Below are 20,861 nucleotides of genomic sequence, written 5' to 3'. Positions count from 1 at the left end.
CTCCCTTTCCTGCCCTCTCTCTCCCCCTCTCACCCCAACTTCCGTCTGACACACATATATAAGACCACAGCGCCGCACACCCACCGCACAACACACCTCGTCACCCTTCCAGTAGATCCCCTTGAAGTCTCGATTCTTACGCGAACGAGTGAGATTTGGCGGGAATATTCAAACAGCCATTGCGATTTTTATCTTTGGAAAATTGTTGTGTTTTTTTTGGGGGGTATCCGGCCACGCAGCGCCACTCAGCAGTAATTTATGTCTCTAGTTCCATCCAGTAGCACATTCTAGAGCTCCGCAGAACAGCTCAGCATTGGAGTATTGCGTTTTTTGCCTACGTTCTTCAGGGTCAACTCAGCACTCTGGAAAATTCATACCCATCCACCAGGCCAAATTCAGCATCGTCTAGCGTGCCTCAGGATAGCTCAGCACATCCTTATATACTCAACCAGCGCTAGGGAACAAACAGACAACGACCAATCTTGTATCAGCATCGTCTGGCTCTCCTGAAAGACCAACTCAGCAGTCCATCACCCCTTCACCACAACTCAGCACACCTTCCTCAAGTTTCGTTAATTCTCAAATCCCAGCTCCTCTCAGCAGTAAATCAGCAGGGAGGATGTTGCGACTGGATTGGATAGTGTTGGTGGTGGTGCTGACTTTAGCGATAGCGGAGAGAGCCTGTGGACAAATTGCTCTACCTGATATCATAATTGGAGACCCGAATGAGGTAAGTCTCTCTCTCTCTCTCTCTCTCTCTCTCTCTCTCTCATCCTATATCCTGTAACACATCCTCCTTTTATTCATCAGTATTTCTTCTTCCTACTGTACATCCTTCTATTTGTATATAAGGGAGGGTGTGGGGAGAGGGCAGCCTGATCGCGGAGGGCAAGGCGACATGGAGGCGATTTATTTGTAGCCACCCCTTCATGGATTAAGTAGTCTGGTTGTAAATAGAGAGATAGATTGAGATAGATAGACAGATAGACTGATAGACTGATATGCTGATAGATTTCCATTTTTCCTCTCCATTTTTTTCGTGTATGTTATGTTTTTTTCTCACACACACACACACACACACACACACACACACATATCCATTCCCCCCCTGTCTCTCACACTCTCTCTCTCTCTCTCTCTCTCTCAGCTCTTGTCTCTTTCTTTGGCCTTTACAGAACTCTCTCTCTCTCTCTCTCTCTCTCTCTCTCTCTCTCTCTCTCTCTCTCACATCAAGTCTTCCTCCACAGCCGGAAAACGACATCCTGGGACCTCCAATCTCGGCCAAGGAGGTAGAGTTGTCCCTCCGATCACTGGACGAGAACGAGGACGAGCCCAAGGACGACCCTATCACCTCGCCCTCCAACAAATACTTTGAGGGGGACATCGTACTAGCTTCCGAGGATCAGCTCTATCAGTTACTTGAGGTGAGCGAGAAAAATAAATCTCCTTTCTTGCATACGTCCATCATCCAGTCTATCTGTCTCTGTCTGTCTCTCTCTCTCTTTCTGTCTGTCTGTCTCTGTCTGTCTGTCTGTCTGTCTCTCTCTCTCTCTCTCTCTCTTCCATCCATTCATCATCCAGTCTTTCTCTCTCTCTTGTTACTTCCATCCATTCATCATTCAGTTTCTCTCTCTCTCTCTCTCTCTCTCTCTCTCTCTCTCTCTCTCTCTCAGAAGCGTAGGGACCCGGGGCTAGGCTGTGAAGATGCTATACTCCTGTCACTTTAACTTGGCCTACAACTGCTAGCCCTCCCTCTTGAGTGCTCACTTGTAACAATCGATCAACACTAGAATATGATGCTAGTCACGAAGAAGTGCTATGGGAAGGATATAGAGCTGTAGTACTGTTTTATTCTGTCACTGAGCTACGTGAAATAAGCGGCAAAAAACGCGAAAAACTCAGCCAAGTTAAGGTGAAAGGAGTATAGCGTTGATTCAATCCGGTTAACCAAACGAACCCAAAACAAATCAAAAGCAGCTTATTTTAATGTAACATCCTAATTTGCTCTAACCTAATTAAATTTAACTTAAGAATATGAAACTAACACGACTGTAGAGTTGAAAGGAAGGCTAAGACTGCAGGAGTGTATTGGTGTTGTGATGAGGAGGGGTAGACGGAGATGGTTTGGGCATGTGGAGGGGGGCTAGGTTTACGATGGAAGAGTTGTGAGGAAGGATTGGACTGGAGTGTACTGGTGTTGTGGTAAGAATGGGTAGACAGAGATGGTTTGGGCATGTTGATGAAGAGTTGAGAGGAAGGATGGGACTGGAGTGTGTTGGTGTTGTGATGAGGATGGGCAGACTGAGATGGTTTGGGTATGTGGAGAGGCGGCTAGGTTTACAATGGAAGAGTTGAGAGGAAGGATGGGAGTGGAGTGTATTGGTGTTGTGATGAGAAGGGGTAGACTGAGATGGTTTGGGCATGTGAAGGAGGGCTAGGTTTACGATGGAAGAGTTGTGGGGAAGGATGTGACTGGTGTGTGTTGGTGTTGTGATGAGGAGGGGTAGACTGAGATGGTTTGGGCACGTGGAGAGGATGGAGGATGATAGCTGGGTGCAGAATGTGAGAAGTGTGAACGTCGGGGGTAGGGTTGCGAGAGGCAGACCATAAAAGACCTGGGACGAGTTCATAGAGTGTGACCTCAGGGATAAGAGACTGAACAGGGAGGCTGACAGAAATCTAGCAGCATGGAAAGCCGCCATTGCGTGACCAAGGCCGACGCAAGGAAGCATGTTGGAGTCTTTATAAACGAAACGAAACAGCAATCCTAGTCTTACTTTGCCTAATCCAGTGTACCCTAATTTACCCTAATCTCCTCCACTCTCTAATCTAAAAATAACACTAAGAAATCCACACATTGATTTGGCTACGGCTGACGTTTGCAATGGACTGGAAGCTAAGCCAACTGCCCAAACCAGCTAATTACAGTTGCTTGAAGCTGTTGAGAAGAGAAATTCGAGATGTGTAGTAATTTTTATAACAATGTGTGCGTCTACAGCTTGAAAGAACTATCGAGTGACTATACTGTGGCTGAATGTTTGCAGGCTTAACGTGATGACTGTATGGCTGATTAACGAGCTTGTAGACATAGTTCACTGTCCTGGTAGTCTTTGGGCTGATAGTGGCAATCTCTAATCTTAATCAGGTGTAATCTGTCCTAACATCCTCCTCTCCATATGCTACCTAATTACTTATTTGCTCTAAGGTAATTTAAACTCATTTTCTCCACTCTACACACTAATGTAATCTGATCCAACTTAACCTACTTCACTCCTAATGTAATCTGACCTAACCTAACCTACTCCTAATGTAATCTGACCTAACCTAACCTACTCCTAATGTAATCTGACCCAACCTAACCTACTCTACTGCTAATGTAATCTAACCTAATCTAACCTACTCCACTCCTAATGAAATATGGCATAACCTAAGCTACTCCACGCCTAATGTAATCTGACCTAACCTAACCTAACCTACTCCTAATGTAATCTGACCTAACCTAACCTACTCCCCTCCTAATGTAATCTGACCTAACCTAACCTACTCCTAATGTAATCTGACCTAACCTAACCCACTCCACTCCTAATGTAATCTGACCTAACCTAACCTACTCCACTCCTAATGTAATCTGACCTAACCTAACCTACTCAACTCCTAATGTAATCTGACCTAACCTAACCTACTCCACTCATATAATCTGACCCAACCTACTCCACTCCTAATGTAATCTGACCTCACCTGACCTACTCTGACCTAGGGTGACCCGGACGGTCAGCTCAGCGCCATAAGGAATAATCTCATGACCTGGCCACAAGGAACTATCCCCTACGTCATTTCCAACGCCTTTTGTAAGTATCAGCCTTGGGTTCCTTCTTCCTTGCATAAAAAAAAAAAAACTTCTTTGAACCCTGAACATCCCTAAAATAGCTCAGTTGATGGTTAAACATTTCTCTCTCTCTCTCTCTCTGCTGTGCTAGCCTTTTCTCCTGCTCCTATGCACTGTATTAGTATTAAGGCATATTAGTATTAAGGCCGGACCGCCTCTTAGGGACCGTAAGGACTGTGTGGTCTGTGTATCTATGTAACTCTACGTAACTCTTTTTCTTTTAATTGTTCCCTCCAAGAAAAAAAACAAAAACAAGAGAGCCAAATTCATGATCTAATTGGAAGACTGACTCACCTATACCCTGCTCACCGTAACTTGGTGTAAAACTGCCACTTCCACCTAGAGGGAGGGGGAGGCCAAGGATGAGATGGAGGGATGGAGTGGAGAGGTATATGAGAAAGGGGCGTGTGAGCTGGGAGCAGGGCAGTGAAATGGCGGGGGACAAGGCGACATGGAGGCGATTTGTTTGTGGCCACCCCTTACGGGATTAAGGCGTCTGGCAACAGACAGATAGACAGATCTAGAATGCTGAGTTGTAACAATAGATTAGCGCTAGAATATGGTGCTAGTCACGAAGAAGTGCTATGGATTTGGAGAGTCGTATGCATTTTTTCTGCCACTGAGTTATGTGAAATAAGCTGCAAAAGGACGAATATTTGGGCCAAGTTAAAATGAATAATCCATAGTAACCAAGGAGACTCATTCCTAACTCGTAAAATATGTGGCTATGAAGTGATACTGAAGAATGTGATGATAAACCATTTCATCCATAACAACTACTATCACCATCCTCAATCACCATCACCCTCATTTTCCTCACCATCAACTCACCACTCTCTCTCTCTCTCTCTCTCTCTCTTTCCTTTTTCCATTTCCTTACAACTTATACGACTTACTGTCTTGCCTACCACTATAATCCATTTGTTCTAACCTGACAAAGATCCCAAACTCCTTTCAGCTCAGTTAAGGTTGATTTGACTAGTAACCATGGAGATGCATTCCTACCTGACAAGCAAGACTGAATTTCACACCCACAACTTTGCATTCAAAATTTAGGAGAGACAGTTCCTTCACATGAAAAAAAAAAAAAAAAAAAAAAAAAAGCTATATCACCATCTTTTCCATCCCAGACCGCCTTGGAGAGAGCTCCAACATACTTGACCTCTTCCTTACAACTAATCCTTCTGCTTACACTGTTAATCTTTTCTCTCCGTTGAGCTCCTCCGATCACAACCTTATCACCTTAAACTGTCCTATCGCTCCGGTACATCCTGTTAACCCTCCAAAGAAACGTCGTCTGTGGCACTTTGGAGCTGCGGATTGGGAGGCCCTCAGGCAGTACTTCTTTGATTTTCCCTGGAATGATTATTGCGTCCATGGCCGGGAGCTATCTGAGTGTGCCTTACGCATTACGGAGGTTATTTTCTCGGGCATGGAAGCATACATTCCTTTCTCGTATCCTTTGACTAACGCAAGAAAGCCTTGGTTTAATCACGCTTGTTCTAATGCTGTCCGCAACAAGGAGAGGGCCTATAAAAGGTACCGGAGCCAACCCATCCCTGAATCACATAATCTTTACGTTTCTGCCCGGAATCGCGCTAAGTCTGTTCTTCGCTCTGCTAAAAATAATTTCATCCATACTAAATGCTCTCAACTCTCCAACTCGAATTTTTCCCGCTCCCTCTGGCACCTTGCCAAAAACCTTTCTAACAACTTTACCTCATCATCCTTCCCTCCTCATTTCTACTCTGATGGCTCTGTAGCTATTTCTTCTACTGATAAAGCAGATCTCTTCACTCAGACTTTCTCCTCCAATTCCACCTTAGACGATTCCGGTGCTGTTCCTCCATCACTTCCCCCCTCTGACTTCCTCATGGCTAACATTAAAATTTCTTCAGCTGATATATTTTCTGCCATCACTGGCCTCAGTACTAACAAGGCATATGGGCCTGATGGAGTCCCTCCTGTTGTTCTCAGGAACTGTGCTTCTGTGCTTACACCCTGCCTAGGTAAACTCTTTCGCCTTTGTCTATCAACTTGTACCTTTCCTTCTTGCTGGAAGTTTGCTCTCATTCAGCCAGTCCCAAAGAAGGGTGACCATTCCCAACCCTCTAACTATCGCCCAAATGCTTTAACATCCTGTATTTCAAAAGTTGTCGAGTCAATTCTTAATAGAAAAATTTTAAGGCATCTTTCCTATCATAACCTTCTTTCTGATCGTCAGTACGGGTTCCGACAGGGATGCTCCACTGGCGATCTTCCCACCTACACCTACCTTTCAGACTCCTGGTCATCCTCCTTTCGGGACTTTGGCAAAAGCTTTGCCATTGCACTTGACATCTCTAAGGCTTTCGATCGAGTCTGGCATAAATCTTTAATTTCCAAACTGCCCTCTTACGGTTTCTATCCTTCTATCTGTGCCTTCATCTCTAGCTTCCTTTCTGGTCGTTCTATAGCCGCTGTTGTAGACGGCCATCGTTCTTCTCCTAGATCTATCAACAGTGGTGTTCCTCAGGGCTCTGTCCTATCACCAACTCTCTTCCTTTTATTCATCAGTGACCTTCTAAGCTGTACATCTAACCCTATCCACTCATACGTTGATGACTCCACCCTTCACCTTTCCATTCGGTTCCCGCAACGCCCATCTCAGCAGTTACTTCAACAAACAAGGGATGAGGCTATGGCACACCTAATGTTTGACTTGGCTCGTATCTCTGACTGGGGTAAAAATAATCTGGTTGTTTTTAATGCATCTAAGACTCAATTTTTACACCTATCAACCCGACAAAATATTCCACAGGTATATCCACTAATGTTTAATAATATTCAGCTTAATCCTGCATCATCCTTGAACATGCTTGGGGTTTCATTTACTCGGGCCTTATCTTGGAATGATCATATTACATCTCTTGTAAAATCTGCTTCCAAGAGATTAGGTGTGCTAAGCCGCCTCCGTTCCTTCTTTACCCCTGCACAATAATTGTTGACTCTATACGGAGGCTTTATCCACCCCTGTGTGGAGTACAACTCTCATGTGTGAGGAGGCTCCCCACATACAGTTCTTCTCAATAGGGTGGAGTCAAAGGCTTTTCGTCTCATTAACTCTCCTCCTCTTACTGACTCTTCAACCTCTGTCTCTTCGCCGCATTGTTGCATCTTTATCTCTTTTCTATCGCTATTTCAATGGTCACTGCTCCTCTGAACTGTCTGCATGCATTCCCCCACCTCTATGACGGGCGCGTAGCACCCGTCTAGCAGCAAACTCTCATCCCTTTTCTGTCCAACTCTCTACTTCAAGAGTTAACCGTTACTCCCAGTCCTTCATTCATGCAACAGGTCAACTCTGGAACTGTCTCCCTCGGTCTGTATTTCCTACTTCCTATGATCTCCAGTCTTTCAAACGCAGTGTGTCCAGGCATCTCGAAATGATCGGATCTTGAATTTGGCTCTCTCTTGTATTTTGTTTTGCTCTTGGAGGGAACTGTTATTGCGGGCTCATGGCCTGTGGTTCCTTCTTCCTCGCATTAAAAAAAAAAAAAAAAAAAATCACTATCACCACCCTCCTATCACCACTAACCCTCACCCTCTATCACCAGCCAGCACGGAGCGAGGGGTGATAGGACGTGCCATGCAGGAATTTGCCGCCAAGACATGCATTAGATTTGTGCCACGAGCCTCACACAGGGACTACATCCACATCTTGAAGGGGCAAGGGTAAGCTAGAGAGAGAGAGAGAGAGAGAGAGAGAGAGAGAGAGAGAGAGAGAGAGATTGTAATAATAATAACAATAATAATAATAATAATAATAATAATAATAATAATTTTATATCCATTAAAACATGGTTATTCTGTTTACACATTATGCAATAGTACTACATTGTTCATTTACCTGCATATACATCCACACGAGCCTAAATATACCCACAGTATTCTGCACACACATACCGTACATAAATATAAATAGAATATACACATGAACAGTATGCTTTATGAATACATACACACCTATATATACATACCGCGTACACATAAACACAGATATGGTTATTTATTGCCCAGTAGGTGTTCCTTTAGCTTATATCTGAATGACGACAGACGACTTGTCCCTCTGATGGACGGAGTCATAATATTTTGGTATAAAGCGCACCCTCGCTCCTGTGTCAAGTGTTTATATGCAGTTTGAGACGCTTATGAGCTGTTTTCGAGGAGCGAGCCTTGGTGTTCGCCTTAGTCATGGAAACACGATTCATTTACATGTGATCAATGTCTCCTGTGCCAAATTTTAAAGGCAGGGTCAGGCTTTATCGTATGAATGCCCTTGTCTTTCGTCCATCTCTTTATTTGTTCGTTCAGTTCATTTATTTTGGTATGTAGGACGTCGCACTGTGAGGTAGGTGTAAGTTGGCACACGCAGATTTTCATTTTTTCATTATTACCCTTCGGCTCACTTACTAGGTCACCGAGATGGTCTAGGATATATGCTGGGGCTTTATTTGGTATTATTTTACAAGTTACCAATATGCGATTCAGGGATATTTACCATCATAAACGCCTAGTATAATATCTAACACTAAGGTAAGCATTCCGCTGAAGGTTAGGTTAGGTCCTGAAAAATATACTACACAACCTAGGGTGTGTATTGGCAACGTGTATAAATTTACCTTTTATTTTCCACTAAGAGAATCCGCAGTAAATTACATGTCTAGAGGGACTGATTATTTTGAACCCAGCATTTCATATTTGGTCGATGTTAGCGTTTTGTAGGGTTCTGACACTGCATAGCTCACTGAGGTCTGATGGCCTTAGTCCGGACAAGTTAAAGTCGCCTAGTGCTAGTGTTTTGTTCACAGCGAGGTTATCCTTACCTTAATGTTGCACCTGTGACATTTGTTGCCTCTGATTTGATGGTTTCTTCGAGGGCAAAGATCCCTTGTTCCATCAGGAGGCACCTTTCCTCGGGTGGTACGTGTCCTGCAGCGATTGTGGCGTCCGTTTTGGTGAGGATGGTGTTTACCGTGCACTCTAGTTTGGTTATCCGGTCCATCAGCTGTTTGTTAGGGTAGGCCTAGCAAAGCATGGGTCACGATAGTTGGAGATCCTGCAGGTGAGGAAAGTGTTACTCTGGGACCAACGCGCGTAGGCCTACACTTATAGAGTTTGTAGAGCACTAATGTTCAATTTCACGTTTTAGTTACTTAATTCACTTTTTTTCATTTTTTTGTTTCTTGAACATCTGTACTTATTAGGCTGACTTCTTCAGGTGCACGTATAGGGAGCACTGCCAGGGGGTTCACTGAGGGGTTTGCCATCTGCCCGGTCAGCGTGAATGTTCGCCATATCAACAAGCTAGTCTCTGTTCACCCACATATTAGCGATGTCTAATGTTCGGCAGTGTTTTTGTAGCTGTTTTAGTGAAGTTTTCGTTTAGGAAGTCTTTGGTCGGTTGGTAAAAGCTAGGTTTAAACTTTTAGTTATTTAGTTATAAACGGAATCACACCACAATGTTCTTGGAGAATTTTGGAATAATAGCAGAGCAGTACACACAACGTCCTACTCGCTAGCGTCCTACTCGCTTTTGAATTTGGAGGGAGAGAGAGAGAGAGAGAGAGAGAGAGAGAGACAGAGACAGAGAGGCAACAGGATGGTTTAGAAAGTTTCTTAACGTTTAAATATTGGCAGATGAAATAGATATTATATTATAGTGCACAATGAGTTGACTTACCATTATAAAAACTTCCAAAGGTCTAAGGGTAGATGATGATGCTGAATGATTTCCAGTACCCAATAAAGCATTAATCATACCTTTCTACCACATGTGAATTTGTGCCCAGGTGTTCCAGTGCAGTGGGACGCAATGGAGGTGTACAGGTGGTGTCCCTCGGCAATGGGTGCGTGGTGTTCGGTGTGGTGGTACACGAGCTGATGCACGCTGCTGGATTCTGGCACGAACAGTCACGATCAGACCGAGACTCTTACGTTACCATCAATTGGGGCAACATCCTCCCAGGACTTGCATATAACTTTGAAAAGGTATGTTGTAGACTGGAATGAAGTGGTTTAAGGGGAGATGACTCAGTATAAATGGACAGCTTGAAATTGCTTTGTTGTCAGAATTGCTTTGCTGTCAGAATTATATAGGACAGCTGAGAGACTGAATGGAAGTGAATCAGGTTGCTTTCTCCTGTTCTAGGGTTCTACTCCATTAGAACGTGTAACAGTGAACATGTATATACAGTATACTGTATATACTGTAACGTGAAAAATGCTGCAACCATTAACTATGCTGGATGATGACATTACAAACAACATACGGACTTCTGATCTAGTACAGCACTCCAAATAAATAGATCTTATAGGACTAATAGACATTTTACCCATCCAAACCCGTTCCACACGCCATCTACACCCATTCCACCTCCCTAACACACACCCCGCTCTTCACCTCTCACAGAACTCCCTCTTCGTTTTCGTTTTTAAAGGCTCCAACATGCTTGCATGTGTCGGCCTTGGTCACCTAATGGCGGCTCTCCATGCTGCACGATCCATTGCAGCCTCCCTGTTCAGTCCCTTAACCCTAAGGTCACACTTAATGACCTCGTCCCATGTCTTTCTCGGTCTACCCCTCATAACCCCACCCCCAATATTAACACTTCTCACCTTCCTCACCCAACTATCATCCCCCATCCTCTCCACATGTCCAAACCACCTCAATCTACCTCTCCTCATCACAACACCAATACACTCTAGTCCCATCCTACCTCTCAACTCTTCCATTGTAAACCCAGCCCCTCCAGGCCTTGGACGCAGGGACGCACTGCACATCCACCTAATCATTGTCATTTCTGTACGTCTGAGCCGGCGAATGTCTTCCTCCTTCACTGCCATACAGCATTACACTCCTAACACACGCTGCATACAAAGACCCCTTAGCACGTAGGGAGAGCCCCCTCAATGTCAGGAGAGGCAAGAGCTCCCTGAACTTCTTCCAACCACTTCTCACCCTAGCCACAGAGCTAGCTCCAGCCCCACCTCCAGCACACAACATGTCTCCTAAATAACAAAACTCTTCCAAACACTCAAGAGATTCACCAGCAAGTTCAATTCTTTCACGTCTGACGATCTCCACCTGCTCACCCCGGCACGCCGTACACATAAAATCAGCATTATCTCGCATTCTACCTCTGATACCACTACATCTCTTATGCACCCATTTATCACACACACCGCACAAGATGGAATTACTTCCCACGCCCTTGTGGCAAACTGCACATGGCCACTCTCCCTCGTCTTTGACAGTACCGCCACCAACCCTAGATATCATCACTTTTGTTTTATCTGCATTTACCCTTAAACCCTTTTGCCCCATACCATCTCTCCACTTCCTAAACCTTTCCTCCGCCTCCCTTTCATTTTCTGCAATCAACACCAAATCATCAGCATACAACAACTCCCACGGGAGTCCGTTTCTAAAGTCACGTGAAAGGGCTTCAAGTACCATGATAAACAACATGGGACTCAAGACTGACCCCTGATGCACACCAACATTCACGGAAAACTCATCACTCAAATCTCCATTCACTCTCACCTGGGTGTGAGCACCCACATACATGGCCATAACCACCCTAACCAGCCACTCCTCCAAGCCAAGCTTTCTCATTGCCCACTTCACCACCTCTCTAGGGACTCTGTCAAAGGCCTTTTCCAAATCAACAAAAACAAAATAAAGATCCCTTCTCCTACCAATATATTTTTCCTGAAGCTGTCGAACAATGAATATGGCATCAGTGGTCCCCCTACCTGGCATAAACCCAAACTGCATCTCATCAATATTCACTCTTTCTCTAATCATACCTTCTAAAACTCTCTCCATTACCTTCATTATCTGATCTAAAAGCTTTATACCTCTATAATTCCCTCTTTCCAGGGCATCACCCTTCCCTTTATACACATTTACAATTACACTCTTCAGCCAATCATCTGGGACAACACACTCATAAATAATCCTATTTATCAGGTCAGTGACTAAACTCACCCCTATATCGCCTGAGGCCTTCAACATTTCGGCAGTCAACCCAGACACACCTGCTGCCTTCCCCACCCTCATCCTGCCTATTGCCTCACTCACAGTAGCAGTATCAATCAAAGGCCAAGGGCCAGACACACCCATTCCACCTCCCTAACACACACCCCGCTCTTCACCTCTCACAGAACTCCCTCTCCCATATCACAGAAATCCACCAGCGTCACCACAGACTTGGGCCTACCTTATGACTACAACTCCATCATGCACTACGGTCCCTACGCCTTTACCCGCACATATGGCGTCCCTACCATCACCCCTAAGCGCTCCGGAGTTACCATTGGCCAGAGGAAGGAACTGTCCCAGGTTAGTGTGACAAGGGAAGAAATACATGCAATTAAAAAAGCATAATATGGGAAGGGTCTGATGTTCTAAATGATCACTATAGCTTGTAATATCCCAGGAAGGACTGATAATACTTGCCACACACTGTTCATTTTAACGAGGCACAAAATTGTCGTCTTTATCTTGAATGTTGGGCTGTAACAAAAGAATAACACTAGAATGTGGTACTAATCGTGAAGTGCTGGGAAGGGATGGAAAGTCATGGTATTGTATTGACACTGAGCTATGTGAAACACGTTGAAAAAGGACGAAAATTTGAGTAAAGTAACAGGTAATGAACTATAGGAAATATAATAACTAAACAGTGTACCTTTATGGAGCAGAATCATAGGACATTTTACAACAGATATTTTTTATACTGTTAGATTATTTCAAACTGAAGCATCAGTACTGTACTTTTTTGAGTGTACCTGTACTGTGACTACCATGTTTGCCTGTTAATCTGTGGTGTGGTAAGTGAAGTTATGAAATCCAACCACATTGTGTTCAGTCATAACAGCATATATGCATAACCCATATCCTACTGCCACACACACACCGCAACTCAGCCAGGAGACAGGGCGTGTGTGCTGGGCATTCCCCAGGCCCTGTCTTCCCCCTTACCTTTACTCAAGACAACCACCAGCAACCGGGCTACAGCAAGGCCCGGTCTCCTCGAATTGAGGAGAGAATCATCAACAACAACAACCTACTGCCAGTGATATAAACAGCCTCTGACACACACATATACAAAGCCAATACAACACATCCTCTCTAACATGCACTGCTCTCCTTACAGACACCCCTTCCTGATTCGTGTACACCAACATAAGGAAGTTAATTTTAACTATCATTATCCCTCCTAGGAGACAGCCTGGTCCTAAAGTAGGCCTTTCTCCATGTTTGGTTAAGTATGAATAAAGAAATCATACCAGTCATGAGAACCGTGCATGTGAAAGCTGACGTGTTGTGCTATATTTTGTATGTCAAACTATGTGATCAGTATGAACTGAAATGGTGCCAACATTTGCTAGAATATAAATGCCAGCAATCAAATGTCTGCCACTGCTTGGGTTTCTAACACAAGATACAAGGCACATCAAGATCATGAGCCAGGATGACTCCTTTTTTGCACAGCTCATTTCTTACTTATTTCTTCTTACAATTCTCTTGTTTTTTATATTACACACTGTATCTGTTTTAGACTTGATGATGATGATGATGATGATGATGGTCATGTACTAATTTCTACATCTATCTCTAACAAAACACCTCACATTTTACCAAGTCATCTCACCAAACATGCAAACATCACCTCTCCAGCACACTTCTTACACACTGCATCTTTTACACACCAAACCTCACCTCACACTACCCTCTTCATCATAACAGCTAGACAACAAGTTCCTCAAAGCCTCACCTCACCCTGTTCATCTCACCACAACAGCTGGACATCAAGGGCCTCAACCTCCTGTACCGGTGTTCTGGTGTAGGACCCACACCCAAGCCTACACCCCCACCCAGGCCTGGCCGCACCTGCTCTGATGACCACGTGTACTGTCCCTCATGGGCGCGTGCTGGCCACTGCACCTCCAACAAGCCATACATGAGCATCTACTGCAAAAAGTCCTGCCACCTTTGTAGTAATGGTAAGTGCATGAAAAAGCATTTTTTCATGCATATGATGCTGGAAAAAGGCTTGATAGCTTGAGGCCCAGCACCTTCATATGTCACCACCTTGGTACAATACCCACTATCTATGCTAAATACATGCCAGGGCTCTCTCATTCAGTCCCTTATTTCTGAGGTCACACTGAATGACCATGTCCCAAGTCTTTCTCAGTCTGCCTCTTGTACCTCCACCTTCAAATATTCACACCTCTCACCCTACGCACCCTGTTGTCATTCTCATGCACTTGGGTGGTTTTTGAGTATTCATGTGCCCTGCCATAGGTAATTTCCATCTGTCTATCTTTACTCAGAGTGCCAAGACCTGGTGACGTACTGTGCCTCTTGGGCGGAGCGGGGAGAGTGCCAGAGGAACAGGAACTATATGTCCAAGAGGTGTTCACGGGCATGTGGATTCTGCAGTGAGTATACCAAATACTTTTGTAGGAGTGTATGTATGGCCAATAAATTTAGCATATTTGCCATTACATTTGTTGTACTCTAAAATGAATGCTTATTCTCTAAATGCTGTGGTAGTTCAATGGCAGAGCTCCAAGATAAACTTGTATGTTAAAACAATATGGTTTGAATCTAGGAGGTGGCCTAGAAGTTTTCAAAAATATACAGTAAATTGCATCCTAGTGTTTTAATGATTTTAACTAAGGTAATCCAGCCTGCACCCTCAAAAATAAACAAAATAAAGAAAAGTAATACCTGCTGTCCCCTCTTCCCCCTCTAACCTCTATTCTTCTCTCCCCAGAACCTGACACCTGCCAGGACCAAAATGAGCACTGTGAGGACTGGGCACGGAAGGGAGAATGTAAGGAAAACCCAGGCTATATGAATGTCCAGTGTGCTAAGTCCTGTCGAACCTGCTAAATCCATCCCCTTCACTCATACACGCACGCACGCACACAACCACCATCAAGCACTGCAATAATGTAGTATCTTGCAAAGTCCAATGAGTTTCTTTGGAGTACTGCAATGTTGTTATACTGTATTGTGCATCAACAGTATTTTCCAAGACCATCAAGGAATACAAAGCTCTTACTGGGATACTAAGTTGTGTATAAGAAGGCTCTGTAATATCACCAAATACTTCACAGTTACATCACAAAGAAACAACTATCTTCCCAATTCCGTCTGAAGAAACTTTACAACTGGTGAAATATAGAGAAAACTCTATCACTATCAGTGCATGTTTCTGATAGTTTAATTTTTCTCTTATATATTCATCAGATATTGGGAAGATCCTTGTGTCTCTGTACATAACATCCCTTAATACCAATCCACTGCATTTCACTCATACAAGTACTTTCCACTGTTGTTTATCTCTATTGTTAAATGCTTCTCATTGGGAGAGATGTTGGTTAAGTGGTTGGGTAAGTAGTCTGCTGTCTATAAGGATGCGAGTTCAATCCCTGGCTGGCACAGGGAACAACCTCAAGAGTTCAGTTTTGTTAAATGAGCCTAATCCTCCACATGGCCCACAGCATACCACCTCTGCTAATACCATCACACCAGTCCTGAATAAGATAGCCCAGGCATGTATTCAGCGTGGTCAGTGGGTATCAGCAGTAATGTGGAGACATATATTGTTGTGTGGCAGGTAGGAAAGATGGCTAGTTCTCAGGGAATGGACTGTCATGTTTAGGTCCAAATATGAACACATTTAAAAAATCTAAAAAAAAGCATTGCACTATATTAGTACTGTACAGGTATATAAGTTATTGTATTGACTATGTTATTAACATTGTCATTATATATTACTTCCATTACTGTTATGAACCAAGTTATTTAATAGCTACAAAACACCAAGAAATGTATATTTGCAACCACAAGGTTGTGCACTAAGCTAATAAACCGTTCATCGTACTGTATCATATAATTTATAAAAAACAACATGCTTGCATGCATCAACCTTGGTCACCTAATGGCAGCTCTCCACACTGCTTAATCTCTGGCAGCCTCCCTATCAAGTCCCTCATCCCTGAGGTCACACTCTATGACCTCATCCCAGATCTATTTCAGTCTCTCAAAACCCTACCACCAACGTTCACACTTCTCACTTTTCCACACCCAAATGTCATCCTCCATCCTCTCCACATGCTCAAACCATCTCAATCTACAGTACCTCTCCTCAATACACTCCAATCCCATCCTTCCTCTTCACTCTTCCATTGTAAACCTAGCCTCCCCAGGCCTCACATTCAAGACCTATGAATATCCTCTTCCTGTTCTGCACGGTGCTCATTACCATACGGCATTACACTCCTAACACATGCCACCTACAAAGATACTTTAGCATGGAGGGAGAGCCCTCTCAATGTCTAAAAAGGTAACAACTTCCTGAACCTCCTACAAACCCCTTACCCTATCCACAGAGCTCCAGCCCCACTGCCCATCTATCCATCAGATTTCACTGAAATGCTATAAAAACTTTTTAAGATACCATGTCTAAAAACAACAGACACTAGTGAATATGTAACCTCCAACAAAGTAAACAATCTCCCCAAAATACAGTAAATAGATGCATGAATCAGTTTACTGGGCACTGCCAATAGATACTCCTGCATCTGCTGGCTTTCTTTTTTATATCGGGAGAAACTAGGACATTTTTTTCATTCATTCATTCATTGCCAGATGCCATGTATCCCAAACAGGGTGGTCAAGGGCTTAGAGTTAATTGTTTTACAGGGAGGGGCACTAATCCTCCACCAACCCCACTTGAAACTAGGACATGATAATGACAATATGATACTGATGACTATGATAATGATGCTGTTATTTTTACCATCCCCCTATACACAAGGATATGGGGTTAGAATGACGGAGCTGAAATTAGTGTAGAAGAATAAAAAGACTTGGCACAATCATGAGTAAGGTTTATACAACATATTAATACACAAGACATATGGCATATATAAATTCTATAACTTGTCTAAATATTTAAAAATCTGAAGGAGAGAAACTTTTAAGGTTACAATACACTTAGTTAATAATGCTCTTTACAGCTGATTAATGTGGCTTGAGAATGAATACAAGTCACTTTAATACCATACTGTCTTCTCTAATAAACTTTTTTTTTTACCTTCTGGCACTTTATTCAGCTTGGGGAAGACTGGTAGTAAAGAGGTAAATAAAGACATATCAAACCTCTCAATGTCACAAGCTGAATGAAGTTAAGTCCTTAATCAGGTTAACGAAGACTGGTAGTAATGGAATGATAAAGACATACTAACTTCTCAACATCACCCACAGGCAGAATAAAGTGTCCTTAATCAGACTAACAAAAGAAGATCACTGTTAGACTGTGATATTAATGTAACCACTGATCTATGTTACCACTGATTTACACTGCCACTAACAGAGCTGTGAGCATCATCCTGTTTCTCTCCTGATAATTGATAGAAGCTGTAGATAGTATAACTCCAATAGGCTTAAGAATAAAGCATCATTTCTAAGCCAGCTGCCCTGAAATATTAAAAGAACAACCTTGCAAAATAACCAATGACTCCCATGTTATCCAATATGGTTTAGTGTTGTCATAAATTACAGTGGGGATCAACAGTGGTCTGGTGGGTACTGCCCAAGACCTTATAGTATTCATATGTTCACAGAAAAGACAAATTATAATAATGATGACGATGATGATAATGATGATAATAATAATAATAATAATAATACTGTAATAATAATAATAATAATAATAATAATAATAATACAGTAATAATAATAATAATAATAATAATAATAAAAATAACTAATAAAAGTGGTAATAAAATCAGTTCCTATGTAGAAGGACTGAGAAGTTATGGCTGCTTTTCATAATATACACGTACCTCTGGGATGACTGAAATTAAGTAGGGTGATATATAAATAGATAAAAACTATAAAATATATAGAGGAAGAACATTAAACTTGCAAGTAACTGCTATATAAAAGAAAATAATCTACTTTTCCACTAATTACAGTACTACAATACTGAAATAACAGAAATTCAGTGGAACCTTCTTAATCGTGGATTCATAATAAGCGGCAATATCATGCAACAGTCTGCAACATTAGTAAATCGTGGAAATTAAGTGAAATTTGCAGATGCAGCCTCAAAAGTGACACTTTTCCAATGCGTGTAATACGCACCACCATTACCACAAGTTCACGTATCTAGCCAGCCAATCGTAGTCGAGCATGGCAATTACTAATTATATTTAAGCACAGCACTTACTATATGCCACTTCCTTCCCACACCCTGCATAAGGCGGCAGTACACTCGCCTTGTGCTGAGAGGCAGTAGTCTGCCTCAAGCCTTGGAACTCCCCCCCCTTCCTCTGTCCATTCAAGCAATGTTGTCAGTAACAGTCAAGTAAGAATCTTACAATGTTGTTCATTCCCATTAAATATGCTTTACTAATTTTTTTTCCTGGTTGTTAGTGTTTGTCGGTGACCAGTTTGATACAGGTCTGGGGGTAAGAGGGGCAACGTTTCCAAGATGACAGACCCATAAGTAATTTTCCCCATACACTGGTATTAGATATTTTCTAAACTGGGGTGTGTGCTCAGTACCATAATGCTGCAATTTAGGAGATTCCACTGTAAAAGAAATAAGAGAAACAGAAGAAACAAGAGGGACACACAGTGGAGAACATCTCTCTGACATGGGCAACATAATTTCCAAACCAGTTTTCATACTGGGTTAGGGTTTCTCATCACTGATTAGGGTTTCACAAAAAATGTTTTCTGGATCCAGAATATGTATTACGATCCAGATCAGTCCCAAAAGTTAATCGATTGTTCACTGGGACATGGGCTATCTACCCAGACAAACAAATAAACAGGGGTGAAAAAATATTCTTTTTGTCAGGGAGGATGAGAGAAACAGGAGAAATGAGAGAGAAAAATTGGTTGTACGTCATTTCTCAGTGAAACGAGGATAAAGGATGTATAACATTTCTACATAATTATTAATCATATGTAATAAACAATACATTGAGACATAAATAATAAGAAGCTGCCTTTAAGTAGCAGAGACACAAGGAACACTTCACACTACACTGAGCCATATATATATAACAATTTTGTGGGTAAAATATTATAGAGTGTTAAGAGAATAATGCATGATAAACACGAATATACTGCAGACTGTTGTTTTACTCCCCCTCAAAAATGAGAGAGAGAGAGAGAGAGAGAGAGAGAGAGAAACTGGAATGATACTGGCTTTCAAATTTATGCATTAAATAAATACTATACCACATTTGAGACATTAAAATTACTTTAAAAAAAACATCCAAACTGACCTCTTGCAAAGAACCTGGTTCACTGTAAGAAATAATTAAGGAATAATGAGCAGTGATGGAGGGAAGGAGTGGAGAGGTATATGGGAAAGAGGGGTGTGAGCTGGGTGGAGGGCGGCGAAATGCTGGGGGACAGGGCGACATGGAGGTGATTTGTTTGCGGCCACCCCTTACGGGATTAAGGCGCTTGGCAACAAACAGAGAGATAGATAAATACATAAACAGGAATTATGTACATTTATAAAACCCACTTCCCAATATCTGCAGATTTGAAAAATCTTGTATGCAGCTGTAGAATAAAATACAATAAAATAATCATCAGAAAATTATATTCTAATTAATTATCAAACTCAGTAAATAAACGAGAAAAGAAATCAAAGGGTAAAAATTTAACGTGAATACATACAGCACCAGTAAAGACCAGAAGTTTAAATGACACCGAATATATATCCTTTCAAAATGTAGCACTGTTGTATTCTGATCCTGCTGATGTACCGGTAGATGTTGAGAAATTGAAATGGCCATCTAATTACTAAACCATCTAAGACGCCATTAACTAGCAATAAATTAGGGATCCGATTCGAAATTACTTTTGTCTTTTTTTGGAATGCTTGAACTTGTAACAACACCAGTATTTATAGAACTTTCAATCATTCCATAACATCGGATGGTACATGTCAACTGCACTTTGATAATTTAGGTGACAGTGAAAAAATACTTACCTTTGCAAACTAATTTTTTCATGATGGATTAACTTTGTAAAGAAAAGTAAATAAATGAAAATCTACCACTCATGAACAATCATCTTGACTTAGGCTGCTGTAAAAAGTTTGCATTTTCTGACACCTAAATGTAATATCTGAAAACACAAACTTCTAGAAATAAAGGAGTTTGCTGGAAATACAACTCTGAGACCTTGTTATGTTATCCACAGAATCACAACACTTGTACTCAAATCATTTATGATCTTATTCACTGTTTAACATATGGAAAATTATTACTACTGTACTGATTAATGAGGTTTGTGTATTTGGATATTATTATTATTAATGACTCCAAGCAAGCAACATCAGGTTTGAAACTCAACTGTTTTTTGTAATTATTCAGACAAGGGGTCAGGATGATGATTAGAAATCAAAGCAGAGTACTTAAAAACTATCAACTTAAATAAAAACCAGTCAATTCAGAAAAAAAAAAAAAAAAAAAAAGTGTCTAAGGCAACTGCACAAGATGTTTTTCTAGTAAAATTTACATTTTTTTTTTTCCCCCTAAAGCTGTGAGGTAACTCACAGCTTTAGGGAAAAAAAAAAAAAAGGTTTTGGCTCCAATGCTGTTGTTGTTGTTGCTTGACCCCAATCTGTCTGGCTGGGCAGATCCATCAACCACAGGTAAGCAGCACCTGTTTCTATGGAGCCATCCTACATGTACAGAAATGAACATACACTGTGCAGGGACCTGGTGCTCCTTAAGGTAGACAGCACCTTACCAAGGTCAGGTTAGGGTCCCTTTTAAGGTGAGGTGCAGGGAAATACCAAGGAGGCCTAGCTCCTGGGTGAATGCCACAGCTGTTCCAGTCAGGTTGCACAGTGCCCCCACATGCAGGCTCCTC

The 20,861-nt window shown here is 42.2% G+C and overlaps 1 protein-coding gene across 1 annotated transcript; it reads left to right on the top strand.

Annotated features, from left to right (window-relative positions):
* The first annotated feature begins 619 nt into the window (after nucleotides 1-619).
* LOC145417121 (zinc metalloproteinase nas-4-like) lies at nucleotides 620-14,837 on the top strand. The gene is made up of 9 exons (XM_080285903.1): nucleotides 620-730; nucleotides 1,248-1,424; nucleotides 3,758-3,848; nucleotides 7,483-7,600; nucleotides 9,718-9,916; nucleotides 12,117-12,272; nucleotides 13,738-13,939; nucleotides 14,273-14,380; nucleotides 14,719-14,837. The coding sequence occupies exons 1-9, from the start codon at nucleotides 620-622 to the stop codon at nucleotides 14,835-14,837; spliced, it is 1,281 nt and encodes a 426-aa protein (XP_080142029.1).
* Nucleotides 14,838-20,861: the final 6,024 nt, after the last annotated feature.

The sequence above is a fragment of the Coenobita brevimanus genome, chromosome 109, assembly GCF_032717465.1.
Source record: "Coenobita brevimanus isolate Jiangsu-jjx chromosome 109, ASM3271746v2, whole genome shotgun sequence".
Taxonomy (NCBI): Eukaryota; Metazoa; Arthropoda; class Malacostraca; order Decapoda; family Coenobitidae; genus Coenobita; species Coenobita brevimanus.
This window is presented reverse-complemented; position numbering and strand designations above follow the sequence as displayed.